A 13400-nucleotide genomic window follows, 5' to 3' on the forward strand; every position below is an offset into this window, starting at 1 on the left:
TTTAAGCAAAATAGGAAATTCTCTTGTTTAAAACATAAATTTTCTGCTTTAAAAACACAAATTCTTTGCTTTACAAATGCAAATTCTGTTTTAAAAATACAAATTCTCTGCTTTAAAACACAAAAATTATATAAGAAAATAATTCATGATTTTAAAACAGAGAATATGTTTGTAAAGCTGAGAATTTGCATTTGTAAAGCAGAAACTTTGTATTTTGAAAGCATTTGAATATCTGCTATGTAAAAAAAATAAAACTTTGCCTTCAATATGTGTACACTGCAGACAATATTATAAATTTTTTGAATAGCAAAATAGTTTTGTACCACGAAAATCATTAATGTTAAATGTATCCAAGGATACTAGAACTAGGTTACTGCTATTTAGATACAAAGTACGGACAACAGTTTAACAACCATATGAAATCAGTTATACTAATTTAAACATTCTTAATTTTCATAAACCATGAATAACTCCTGGTACTCTAGCAGCTCATGGTGCCCTGGTTTTCCCTACATTTTATTTACTTTCGCCTTTGAATTCTACTTTGAAATCGTTTATAGGATTATTTCATTAAAATATTGATAAAAAATTTTATAATGTTGCATCTTTTAATTGTATGATTCTTTTACTTATGAGAAATAGAATTCCGCATTTATCTGATGGAAGTGGCGCATATTGCGTACAGGTGAAAGTCTGGGCATTATTTTTTACAATATCTTTAAAACATTGCTGCTATATTGCTGAAGTAATATTGCAAAAAATCTTTGCAATATCATTGTAAAATTGCAAAGTATGCAATGTTGCAACGTTGCAGCAACGTTATTTTGTATTATGTGGGAAATTAACTTCATAAGTTATCCATATAATATAACATTTCAGCAATATTACAGAAATGATGTTAAAATGCTCTGTGCCTTTTACGAGGCTTCAGTGAAAATAATTGTATTTTTCTCGGATATGTTCACAGGAAACCACTCCAAGTCAATGGTGATGGAATCGACGTGAGATTAAATAATGAAACTTTTGGATTGCCTCCACCGGACTTCCTTGATCCTAATGCGAATCTAACGCCTCAGAATGTGGATTATAGATTTAGCGTTGGTCAGTTACCATTGTGGGCAAAAAAACAAATAAATACTACGAGTGTTGATGATAGTGCATTGCTAAGTTCGAATATCAGATCCCTTGGTGTTGATCTGCCGAAGGGACGTTGGGCACAAAGAGTTCAACAGGGCGACGGTATCACTGTGAAGTCGGTCTATGACAGCGACGAAGTTATACCATTTCCTTCATCGCGCAGTGCTATTGATTCAGATGGCTGTGTTGGCGGTGCTGGCTCAAAGGACAGCTCTATTGACAGCGGTACAGAAACGAAATGTAGCAGCGACTATCGTCGAGAAGTGATGATTAACAAAAGGGTTGGTAAAAAAGATTCTAGAAGTCAATAGATATTACAAATTAAAGGAGAAAATGCAGTTGCGAAAGTTACCTTTATGTTTTTTTCTTTACTAATATGAATTATTAAAAAAATTTTTTTATTGGTTACATTTTGATCAATATTCTTTTCTAAATAAGATTATCTTTTTCTGAATCTTATTATGATTTGAAAAAAAGTTAGTTTTTTGTTACTTTTGATAAAATTACAATTTTGTAAAATCTAAATGACAAAGTTATTATTCATTTGTTTTTGAAGAGATTAAGGCAAAAATTGTAGTAATTGATTTGATGTACTTTTTAAAACAAAGAAGTACATAAAAAAAATTAAAACATAATAAACTTGGCACATTCTAGCTTTTTAGACATCCTTAGATTAGACCTATTTACATCTTTCAGGATATATGATAATATTTCGAAGATAATTATATTATAATATTTTGCCAAGATGCTTATTAATGTATTTTGTTCCTTTATGTAGAATTTCAAGTCGCTTTACTGTATCATTTTCAAGAAAATTATGAAATACGTTTGTTCGCAACCCATACTCTTATGACTAACAGTGTACACATTGACCGTTTATCTGTCAATGTGTACACAATATTTTTTATACTAACAAGAATAAAAGAAAAAACTTATTAATGTTAAGTAATTTTTCGACAAATAGTTTATAAAATATAAGCAAGTCATTGTATAATTTACTAGAAAAGTGATCTCCAATGCTTAAATTTAAAGAAAATGTTACTTTTCTAAGTACCTTCTGAAATGGTGACAACAAATAAAACGCGTGTAATTTTTCAGTTACAAATTTTCCTTTTTCTCTTTGGAAAAGAATTATTATGATTTTTGTATACTTATTAAAAATTCGTGCTTTTTATACAATATTTATAATCTCTAAACATTAGTCAGGTCAGGTTTGACAGATTAATAGGTTGTCAAATCAGAACCAACATTATTTAATGTGTTATCAAATATTCCAATATATTACCAAACGTGTTATCAAATTTCATTAATAATATAATTCAATTTTTGTAACAATGTAACTTTTTTTAAAGAAATAATGCAGATATTTATTAATATTATATATAAAATAATATATTAAACACATATTATGCTTTTAATTCTGCCGATAAATAAATTCAAAATACAAATTTTATGTTTTATAAGTTGGTATTGAAATTAAGAGAGCTTCTTTGTTTTATAAATAAATTTCTTTAAAATTAAATAGTAATTTATTTAAAAATGAATAGTTGGCTAAAAATTAAACATGAATTACGTTTAAAAACTACCGTGTTATTTAATAAAAATTATTTTATTATCTTAAATTTTATCAAATGCAGATGGTTATTGGATTAAAGAAGTGTTATTATACGTCCCCAATTTTTTAGGACTGATACAACTCCAGATTTTAAACTTTGATCCAATTTCGAAAAATATATGTAAGATAACAGCCGGGTTGAACCCGTAACCCATTGATTATAAATCAATCATTTTCAGACGAAATCACGCACCACTTTGTAAAAAGTATATAAGTTTAACATCTTTATTTTTTAGACATTGCACATATTTGAAAGAAATTTTGTGTAACTCAAAACATGCAGGTCCATATAGTACAAAATCTAATACAATTTAGCAGCATTGCAACATTGGAGCAATATTATAGCAATACTGCAGCATTTCATTAATATCGCGGTAACCTTACAACATTAACAATATTGCAGAAATGTTTGAAACTTACAGCAGCATTGCTGAAATGTTTTGTGCTGTATGGGAAATAATTTACTTAATTTATTTTTATCAGAAAAATTTATATTTTGGTTATTTTAAGTTAAGATCTTTCCTTTAAACACGTGACAATTTAAATTTTCAAATATTGTTACTTTTTGAATGATTATTAGTTATTGAATAATATTATGTATTTTTCTCATGGATTATTATATTTTTAATTTGAAAACAAAATATTAACATTTAATTGCGATTTTAGGAAGAAGAGGAAGGTGTATTTCAGCCTTGTCCCAAAAGCAATAGAGAAATAGAAACTGAATCAAAACAGGTATTAATAAAATTATACGATTATTATTTGATTGCATGTGTTATTGTCTTTCTATAATAGCAGACTCATGTTCATTGAATATTTTTTTGCATTAAAATTATTTAGTTTTTTTTTTTTTTTTTTTTTTTTTTTTTTTTTTTTTTTTTTTTTTGAGAGGCGGATTTTGTAAATGCTTCTGAAGCATTAACATTACATATTCCAGCTTTATGACTGTATTTCAAGTCCGACGAATACGCAGTTTGAATAAGCTGAAGATTGCAAAAATCAGAAAAACCTATCCTTTGTTAACTGATTATTGTGTTTTGTATCTGCTTTTTTAATTTTAAATTTTTTTTTTTTTTTTTTTTGTTAACTTGAATTGCATCAATAGTCTATTGTATTTGTTTCATTGCTCACATTTTATTTTGATCATCGGTGTAGGTAATTGATGATAAAGTGACAGTAAGAAGTAACAATATTACGGAATTGACACGTCAATCAAGAAGTCGTCATCACACCGACGATAGCAGTCTTGGCAGCTTTAAATTTGAGGTATATCTAAAAGCCTGAAACATTAAAAAAAAATTATCTAAAAATAATTTCTTTGTGAAATGATTAAATAAATCTGTTTTTTAAAGTATATCAAAATATATTATACGCTATGTAAACAGTATTTCTATCGATATTACATCTTCAATTGACATTGTTTTTTTCGTTATAACTTATGTGTTATTTATGCTTTTAATTTAATTACCAATTGTATCATTAATAAATTACGCCTTGTCATTTATTCTTATAAAAAATGTATGTCATTCAGGATCATGAAAGCACTGAACACGACGGTGACATCGAAGATTATTCCGAAGGAGAAAACGGAACGACTGGTTCTGAAAAATCACATCATAGATTAATGTATTATCCCCCGCCAGAAGATATTGTGTCAAATCAGTTTACTGTTAATGCGATGGATGTTGAAGAGCTCAGAAGGTTTGTTCTTGATTCTACGTATAATATATTTTTTTTATTATATTGCGAATCTTTTTATCGAATAGTATACATCTTGCATGCACAGATCGCAAAGGCGTCAAAAGAAGTTGAAGAACGCGGAGAACGGGCGGACAAGTGAATTGACCGCATCTGGCAGTCAAGACGAGTCTGATTCAGAAGGTGGAGCATCGACACCCAGTGCAGAGAGAAATCCATTATCTATGTTATCTGAAGCTAGTTCGGAGGGTTTTGATCCGCTCGCTAAACAGAGTCACAGGGAAAAATATTTAAAGAATGCCTTCGAATCGCTTAGTGGCGCAGAGGAGCCACCGAATCGTGTAAAAACGACGAGTATTAGCTCTCAATTTCACGGAAGGTAAAATAAGATTTAATGAGATAAAATTATATGATTCCATATAGTACAAAAAGATTGAAAAAATCATACGTCACAGAAAGTTTACAATAACATTCTATAAATATTGCAATGCAATATTACAATGATATTACAATGTAATATGTAATGTGTTTTTAATAATATATATAGATAATATTTAGTGTTTTTAATATTTTAATAATATTGTTTTATAATAACACGTATAATTCGTTTATTTTATAATAACACATATAACTTTCAGGAATCAGGATAGGGAAGTAATGTGTTATTTGTAACGCTGCTTTTGTTATTGTTTTGGTAACGATTATTTCTTTTTTCTAGCTATAACGCTAATGTTATTATTTTTTTATTATTTAGTCACTTTAATGAATTTAGTCGGTATTTTTATCATTACTTTTATTTTCTATTATCTTTATACCTATTCAATAAATTGCATGCTAATTGCACAATTAGAATATTTTGATACAACAGGAAAAATGGGATAAGATGACAAATTGTTAATTTTTTTAAATTAATAACAAATGATGAGAAAAGATTAAAGATTAAAAATTTTAGATAATAATAAATCTCTCATAATTTGATTTTAGTCTGTCTACAAAACTGGATAATATAATAAAAAATATGTTTTGTCTGCACCTATATGTATTTTTTTTATGTTTGTTTATAAAGAATGACAAGTAAATATTTCCATTTTTTTATAAAATCATAATATTATATAGCTAAAAACATATTCAATAACGTATTAATATTTTTTATTTTTTCATATTGTAATTGTAACATTTATATTTAATAAATAAACACGATTGTGGATAAAAAGATAAACATCATGAATGAACAAGGTGGTATTTTTGCATTAATTTTTTGACAGTGACTATTGTAATGGAATTTTAATTGCAATATACAGGGTGACCCAAAAAATCTGCCCATACTTTCATGGATTGATAGAGCAAGTGAAACTGAAAAGAAAAGTCCTTTACCATGTTTCATTATTTGCAATAGTTACCGAAATAAAAATTAGTAAAGTTCGGGACACGTACATACGCGGCTTTGCGTGTGTGGCAGCCGAGCGTCAGCCCGCTGGTCGGTAGACAATGACTGCTTCTTTCTTCTTACCGCGCCGCCACCCGTGACTGCCTATAGCTTTACTAATTTTTATCTCGGTAATTATTGCGAATAATGAAAAATGGTAAAGAACTTTTCATCTCAGTTTCACTTGCTCTATCAACCCATGAGGGTATGGGCAGATTTTCTGGGTCACCCTGTATATCACAATTTTAATAAGTTTATTATATTATAATAAATCTTTTTTTATTTATAAGAAATTCATTTTTAACTTTAGGGGCGATAATAGATATGCGTACAAGCATCAAAAAATTAATTAAATTGATTAGCAATTAAATTTGATGATACTACATTCGCGGGTTTCTTTTCAAAAGCTGAGTTTCAAGTCTGGCAAAATTGCAGCACACAGTTTGGAGAAATCTTGTAAATGTTTATAAATTCAACTAGAAAAAATTTATTGAGCACTAAAAACTGCTTTCAACCAGTATTGCCGTATTCGTTATTTTAATTTGTTATATTTTCCGTCATATTAGGATTATTTATTTTTTTAACTTTATTTGATTGCTTATTATCTTAACTATTAAATGTTACATTACCTGCATATAGGGGCAAGATGACAAAATTAACAAATTATAAAAAAAAATTATGTAATAAATTAACAAATTTCTTTATAAAATTTAAATTTAAAAAAATTTTAATTAATTTAACATATTTTAATTAATACAAATGATAAACAAGGCTTTAGTGAACCTGAAAAAATAAATATTATTTTTACGTTATCACGGAAATTAGGAAAAAATCGACTAATTTTAATGATGCCATCTTACTCCCCCTTTTTTCTACATCTATAAATGTCTTTTTGTTTGTGTTCTTTGAATTAAAATTTTTCAATTACATATCACAGTTTATATAATCGTTAAATTATTAAGGTAATAAATGAAGATACTGTAAATCTATGAAGCAAAATGGCATGGAAAATGTAAGTTAAGATTGTATTGCACTTTTCACATTTTTTGTTTTGAAAATCTTAATTAAAAATTTTTATTTGTAGTTTCACTAATTACTATATAGCTAATTTCTTGATTACTATGTGCTACATGTAGTGAAGGAATATACAATATTTTATGGAAGTTATGAGTTAAATAAGATGTTTACTTGTTAAAGACTAAATTTTTTTTTTAAGTTTTATATCAAAATTTTTTATTTCTGAAGTTTCTAAATTAATTTCACCAGTTTTTCAAAATTATTATTGGGTAATTTATTGAGTAAGTTATTGAGTTACCAGATTGAGTCATTTTTATTTCTAATTGCAATAACATTTCTAAAGACTGACACTTTACCATTGCTGCTTGTGAAATGTTGCAGCAACGTTTTATAATATTTTTGCAATGTTGCAATTTTACAATAAAATATTTCTATAATATTACTGCAATCTTTTTGTACTGTACAGGTTAACAATTACTAATAACCGTTTAACTTGGATTGTTATAGACTTAGTGGTGGTGAAGTTGGTGGTAACACCAGTGCCAAAATACGTAATGCAGCGGTCGTTAATACGACGAAGCATGCGAGAGGCGATGTTGATGTTGTGAAGAAACGAGAGGAGTTGCAAAGGAGAATAGAAGAGACCAGAAGAAAATTGCAAAGTGTGAGTAATAATCTGCATGTAAGAAGAACGAAATATTTCATGAGAATTTTTGCAATAAAATTTGATTCTTACTTTCGCAGGTCGGTTATAAATCGTTACTGAAATCCAGCCAAAGCATATCCGATTTGAGCAGTCGTATACAGGAGAAGCATCACCGTTCAAACAGACTCGGCACAGGTAACAGATCCAGTCAACCAAATCAATTTTCAAAACTGATTAATCCCTGCAAACCTATGCTAAATCCAAAATCCGCGTTTAAATCCCAGCAATCCACTAACAAAATTCAGGGTATAGGGAATGCGTTACTTAAGCTAGAAACGAAACCAAACAAAAATCGCTTGTCGAAAAGTCCAACTATGTTGTGTATCAATGAGAGAGCAAAAACGACCCTTAGTCGTCCGTTAACATTGACATTGAAAAAAACTGAAAAGTATAAGCTGTCCCTGAATAAGGCTAATCAATCTTTGCCCGAATCTCCCGTATGCGAGGAATTAAAGCTGCTAAAGGAGCAGTATAAGGAGAATATAAGTCGGTTCGCAAGATTCGCTCAAAAGAGACGATCCTGCAGTTACTTTATCGGTCTGAATGATAACGAGAAGGATGTGGAGAACGTTGCGAAATCCTTCGAAAGCTTACCCGCTATGAACGAGCGTAATATGGAGAACCTTAAAGAGACCATCGACGATGCTGACGAAGGAAACGGCAATTTCAGCGACGATTCGTTGGAAGGTGATTTCAAGAATCCGCCCCGACGTTGCGTTAGCGATTATCAAATAAACGTTCACATGAACGATTGCGGAAGTTATACAAATTATCAAGATATGCAAAAGAGAATATTAACCGGTTCTCAAGAGAGCATACTCTCGGACGCTTCCGTCGAGTCATTTTCTAAAGGAAGCGCCGAAGTCCTGGATTACGATCACGACAGACACTCCAGCGCGAGCTTCTTTCTGTCTCGACGCAGGATTCAGGAAGGCAGAAGTCAGGAAAGCATATTAACTGACGAATCGGACTATCAAAATTTTCCGTTACGCGAAAATGCCGATCATCGGAGCACGGAGAGCGTGTTGACCGATGACTCGGACTCTATGGTAAAGTCCGCACCTCTGGAGATGCTGTTCGACTCGCATTACAAGAGAAAAAGGCAGAATTCTGAGACCTATAGTGGAAATCCCAACAATGCGGGTAATGCTACGGATGATGATACGCAAAGTTTTATTAATGAAAACGTATACAGAACGGTATTTAGGTCGAAGTCTTTACAGGACACTAGAATCAGCAAGGAAAGGAACGATGCAAATTATCCGGAGGACAACGCGTTGCTGAAGACTCACCTTTACTGTGAATTTAATTTTGACAATGAACGCAAGAATGACGGGGATGCGACGATCTGCAGCAGATCGGAAACTGCTCCTAACCTAAGAGTACCCGTGAAACCTACGGAATCTATGATGATCTTAAATAATTTTGTTGCTCACAAACCACCGAAACCTAAGAGAAACTCATCTCGTACTCAGAGCATGCGTAATAGAACTAGACCGACGTGGAAATACGTTGACACTCCGCCCTCGTCACCTGCTTTGCAAAGTATCGCCAATTCTGACAATTATACCGAGTATCAGATTATGCAGGACGATGTGAAGATGAAGCAAGATTCGATTGATTCGGGAGTAATACAACAATTCTTGCAATCTGCAAATTTCACATTGCAATCTGACGATAATAAAAACAATGAAGGCGAATTCTACAGTCTACAGACTTGTCATACCAACAAAAATAGTACATTGCGAGACGAACTGATGTATGACAAGAACGACTTGTCGCATTCAACAAAAAATCATCACATAATGAAGATACACGAGACAAGGGAGGGACAATGTACATCTCAAAACAAGGACCAAGTAAATTTATTTGAGAACAATATTCCAGCAAAAGATATATACGAAACTTGCGACTCACTGGAGCCCACTGAAGTCACTTGTGACCTGCAAAGAGACAAATGTCCGCCTACCAACGAAAGTATCAATAATCTTAATCCAAGTGTGGACCTTCGAATAACTCGCGCGATTGAAGGCACCGTGAAACTGCTTTCGCAGGAATTTGAGAATCTGATGAGACAGAAGCAGTACTTGACGAAAACGGAGAGGTGTTTGCGACTGACACACGGGAGTCGTGAGACCAACGAGAATTTTGCCAAGTTGGAGGCCGAACGTGACGGTAGATTTTGCGCGATTAGACGCGATATACGGCTTCACTCGTGTGGCGACGACAGTGACTGCGCCGACATGTCGGCGATAGACCGATCGCTGCTGGAGAGCGGCTCCTCCACGTCCGCCTCGAGTTGCACCAATTCACCCAAGAGAATGTGGCCGCCCGCGTCGCGGTGCCCAAGTCACACGAAATGGACGAAAACTCTGCCGACAATCAGTCAAACGATACTTTCCACGAAGCATCCCTATGCAGGTATCGAATGAGAAAATGCTTGCATATATTTTCTACGTGTTATTAAGTTTTAGTCGTATCCCAAAATAAAATAGGAATTTTACAATGCGATTAAACTATTTATAGAGAAGATATTATTTTGTTTTTCCATATGTCCTATTTTGATGTAAATGTACTCAATCGTATCTTATACAGCACGTAATATGTCAATAATATCATAGTAATGTTATAATATTACAAATTACAATAAAATATTATGGAAATTTTATAGAAAAAATTACATTGCGACATATTACAATGTAATATTTCTATCGTAGTTACTGAGCTGTTACAACGCATTATATAGAGTCTATATAAAACGCGACAAACTGTTATTTTTTAATGTTATTTTTAAGTATACGTGTCTCTATCACTCAAGATGCCATTTATCTTTCTTAAATGTTGTGATCCATCCAGTGCAATCGTTACATTTTTCTTAGTGAAAATAATGTCTAGTTTCTGACTGCAAATTTTTTTGTAGATTTGTGTAACTATAATATTTTCGCATCCTCACTGTGCGGATTGATTTTAAATCCAAAAATTAATCTAATTATGTAACTACTTTATATTTGACTTTATGTTATTGTTAATATGTGCTAAGTGCCATTAAACATCCTTAACAAATTCATAAAAAATTAAGAGACCTTTTTGTTAAAAGTGATTGATAAGCAAAACCTAATTATAATAAATTAGAAACATCTATTGGAATTTTTTTATTGGTTAAATTAATTAACCCTTTTGTATTATATTATGTTTAGTGGGATTATTAATAACTTTCTTTTTGAAATTATTAGGATGAAAATTAATAACTAACTACGAATTTCCCATTATTTTGATTCGTATAATCCATTATTAAAAAATTTTTTTTTTATTAGGATTAATGGTAACTTGAGAGTTAAAATTAAAAATTAATACTTTATAATTGTTTATATTACTTTATATAATTTAAAAAAGATAACATTTTTTTTGTTTAAAATAAAGAGATAGAGATAATGTACATTGTAATAATTTATATAAAGATGAGATAAAATCATTTCTTTATTTAGATAATTTTATATAGATAACGACAAATATACTTGATGGCAGCATTATGAATATTTTTAGCTATCTAATGAAGTAATGATGAAATAATGCTTTTGAAGATGAGCTATAAAATTGGACTTTGAAATAAAAATAAATTATGTACAATAACACAATTCCAATATATTTATAATATAAAAGTATTAAAATTATTTAGTCCCTAAAACAATATCACATAAATATTACAATAATAGAATTATGGATTTTGATATACTGTATCACCATTGTGATTTATTTTAGCGGACATTTTAATCTATATTACACTGAACATTTTAATAATAATGCAATAATTTTGCAATATTACTGAAATATTCTGTAAAAGAATATAATTGTTATACGAGAATATTAATATGTGTAATATTTCAACAATATTCATGTTATTCTTTATTGTAATATTGCTATGGAAAGATAATATTGCTATGATATTACTGTCATATTACGTCCTAATATATGTATATGTATACAAAGGTAATTAAAATATTAAAATGGACTTTTTGAAAAAAAGTACATTAAGTATTAAATGTACAAGAAGAAAAATACCCCATACAACATAACATATTTCAGCAATATTGCAATATTGCTTGAAATGTTAGGTAAATATTTACAACAAGGGAGCAATCTTTGACGACCTTGACTTTGACATATGTAATTAATGGAAAGATACTGAGTGACATACAAAAGGTTTTAAGTAATGCTCACTTATTAAAAAAAATATTAGAGAAAGAAAAAACAGTTTTTTTTTAATTATTTTAGAAAATATTAATTTTATAAAATAATGTATTACACAAAAAATGAAGGTCGCAATAAGCTTTATAAAAATGGTTATATACATATTTTACCTAATTTTAATATTATAGTCGTTATGGTAGAAAAACTGTTTAAAAATAAGTTCTTTTTAATTTACAATAGTTTTGCGTGAAAAGTAGATGCTTGATCGGGGGAGGAGCTCTGTTCCTCCCCCTGCACCCCCTCCCCATATTTTTTGTAATTTAACCTATCCTGTCTCAGTCAGTCTATTAATGACGGGGTGTTTAACTACGTATAACATTTTTGTCACACAAAAAATTTCACAAGCGGTCGATATTGTATATATATCCACTAAATAATGTATATATTAATTAAATATAACATAAAAAAGTATTAAAACGTTAAAAAAGTTATAAAACTTTATTCATAAATATTTTAAATCGTTTAATAATAGTAACAAAGGCGGCGAATACGAGTCAAGCGCGGTAGACGGTGCGCAAAAGTAAATAATCTGTAAAGATTTCAGATATACATAATTTATTATTAAACGTTTCGGCTCATTCTTCGAGCCATCTTCAGTAACAATTCGAAGGCGCAGCTGAGGTTGAGGTGAAGGGCTTCCTCATCCGGAAGATGTAACGCTTATACGAGTTGTTAGGCTCGAAAATCGGAACATGATTCGGACTATGGCAGGAAAGTTATAATGAGTACTAATTTAAATTAATTGTAAAATAAAAACTCACCTCAACGTCAGTAGTTGTCCATGTACAAAAGAATTTTGTCAGCGCAAATAACCACATGTCAAAAGGCGTAAATAAATAAGTAATTGGAATTGAGACAAATCGAGAACGTCTTGTCTGTACAACGGTCAAACTTGAAATGAGAAGGGAACTGGTGCTGCCGGTACGAACAGATATCCGGAGAGATAAACAAACATACAGATGAGGATAAATAGATAGCAAAACAAGCTATAAACTGTCGACAATAGATAAATATGCGTGGTGTAAGAAATCCGTGTCAGATTGTAAATTGAGCCCGTTACATTGTTGTTTAATATATAAAATTTCAGAAATCAGTCGCTTATGATAAGATTTCTCATGATCGAGAACCTTAACGCCATCCCAGTCGAAATCATGACCGCACTCAATCCTGTGGTCAGTGATAACGGACTGAGAAGAGACGTTTCTGCGAATATGGTTACGGTGTTCTGAAATGCGGGTTTTAACTTGTCTGCCAGTTTGTCCGACATAAGACGCATCGCAATCACGACATGAGATCTTGTAAACAACGTCCTTACAGGAAGAAATTGGAAGAGTATCTTTTTGAACCTTAATGAATCTACTCAATTTATTTAAACTATAAAAAGCGGTTTTTGAATTGGAATTTCTAAAAATATTTATGAATCTTTCTGAAATTGAGGGAACATACGGAACGGTGAACCAAGAGATTTTTTTTAATTCTTCAGATGTATTGTCAAGTAACTGTTTTTTTGATCTCCCCACGAAAAGGCATCTGAGTCGTTCTCGAATGATTTT

At 30.7% G+C, this 13400-nt stretch overlaps 1 protein-coding gene across 9 annotated transcripts in view; it reads left to right on the forward strand.

The window, feature by feature from the left end:
• LOC105206048 (mitogen-activated protein kinase-binding protein 1) overlaps positions 1 to 13400 on the forward strand; it is a 165478-nt gene that overhangs the window by 109317 nt on the left and 42761 nt on the right. For 6 of the 9 annotated variants that reach the window (XM_026138089.2, XM_026138088.2, XM_026138090.2 and 3 more), the window contains exons 13-19: positions 968 to 1418; positions 3419 to 3487; positions 3908 to 4018; positions 4284 to 4453; positions 4539 to 4829; positions 7401 to 7557; positions 7638 to 10020. In XM_026138089.2, coding sequence (XP_025993874.1) covers positions 968 to 1418; positions 3419 to 3487; positions 3908 to 4018; positions 4284 to 4453; positions 4539 to 4829; positions 7401 to 7557; positions 7638 to 10020 — 3632 coding nt within the window. The remainder of the gene's footprint in view (positions 1 to 967; positions 1419 to 3418; positions 3488 to 3907; positions 4019 to 4283; positions 4454 to 4538; positions 4830 to 7400; positions 7558 to 7637; positions 10021 to 13400) is intronic. The other 3 variants (XM_039457653.1, XM_026138092.1, XM_026138091.2) reach the window with 2 other exon arrangements.

Source organism: Solenopsis invicta, chromosome 14 (genome assembly GCF_016802725.1).
Source record: "Solenopsis invicta isolate M01_SB chromosome 14, UNIL_Sinv_3.0, whole genome shotgun sequence".
In the NCBI taxonomy this organism is placed as follows: Eukaryota; Metazoa; Arthropoda; class Insecta; order Hymenoptera; family Formicidae; genus Solenopsis; species Solenopsis invicta.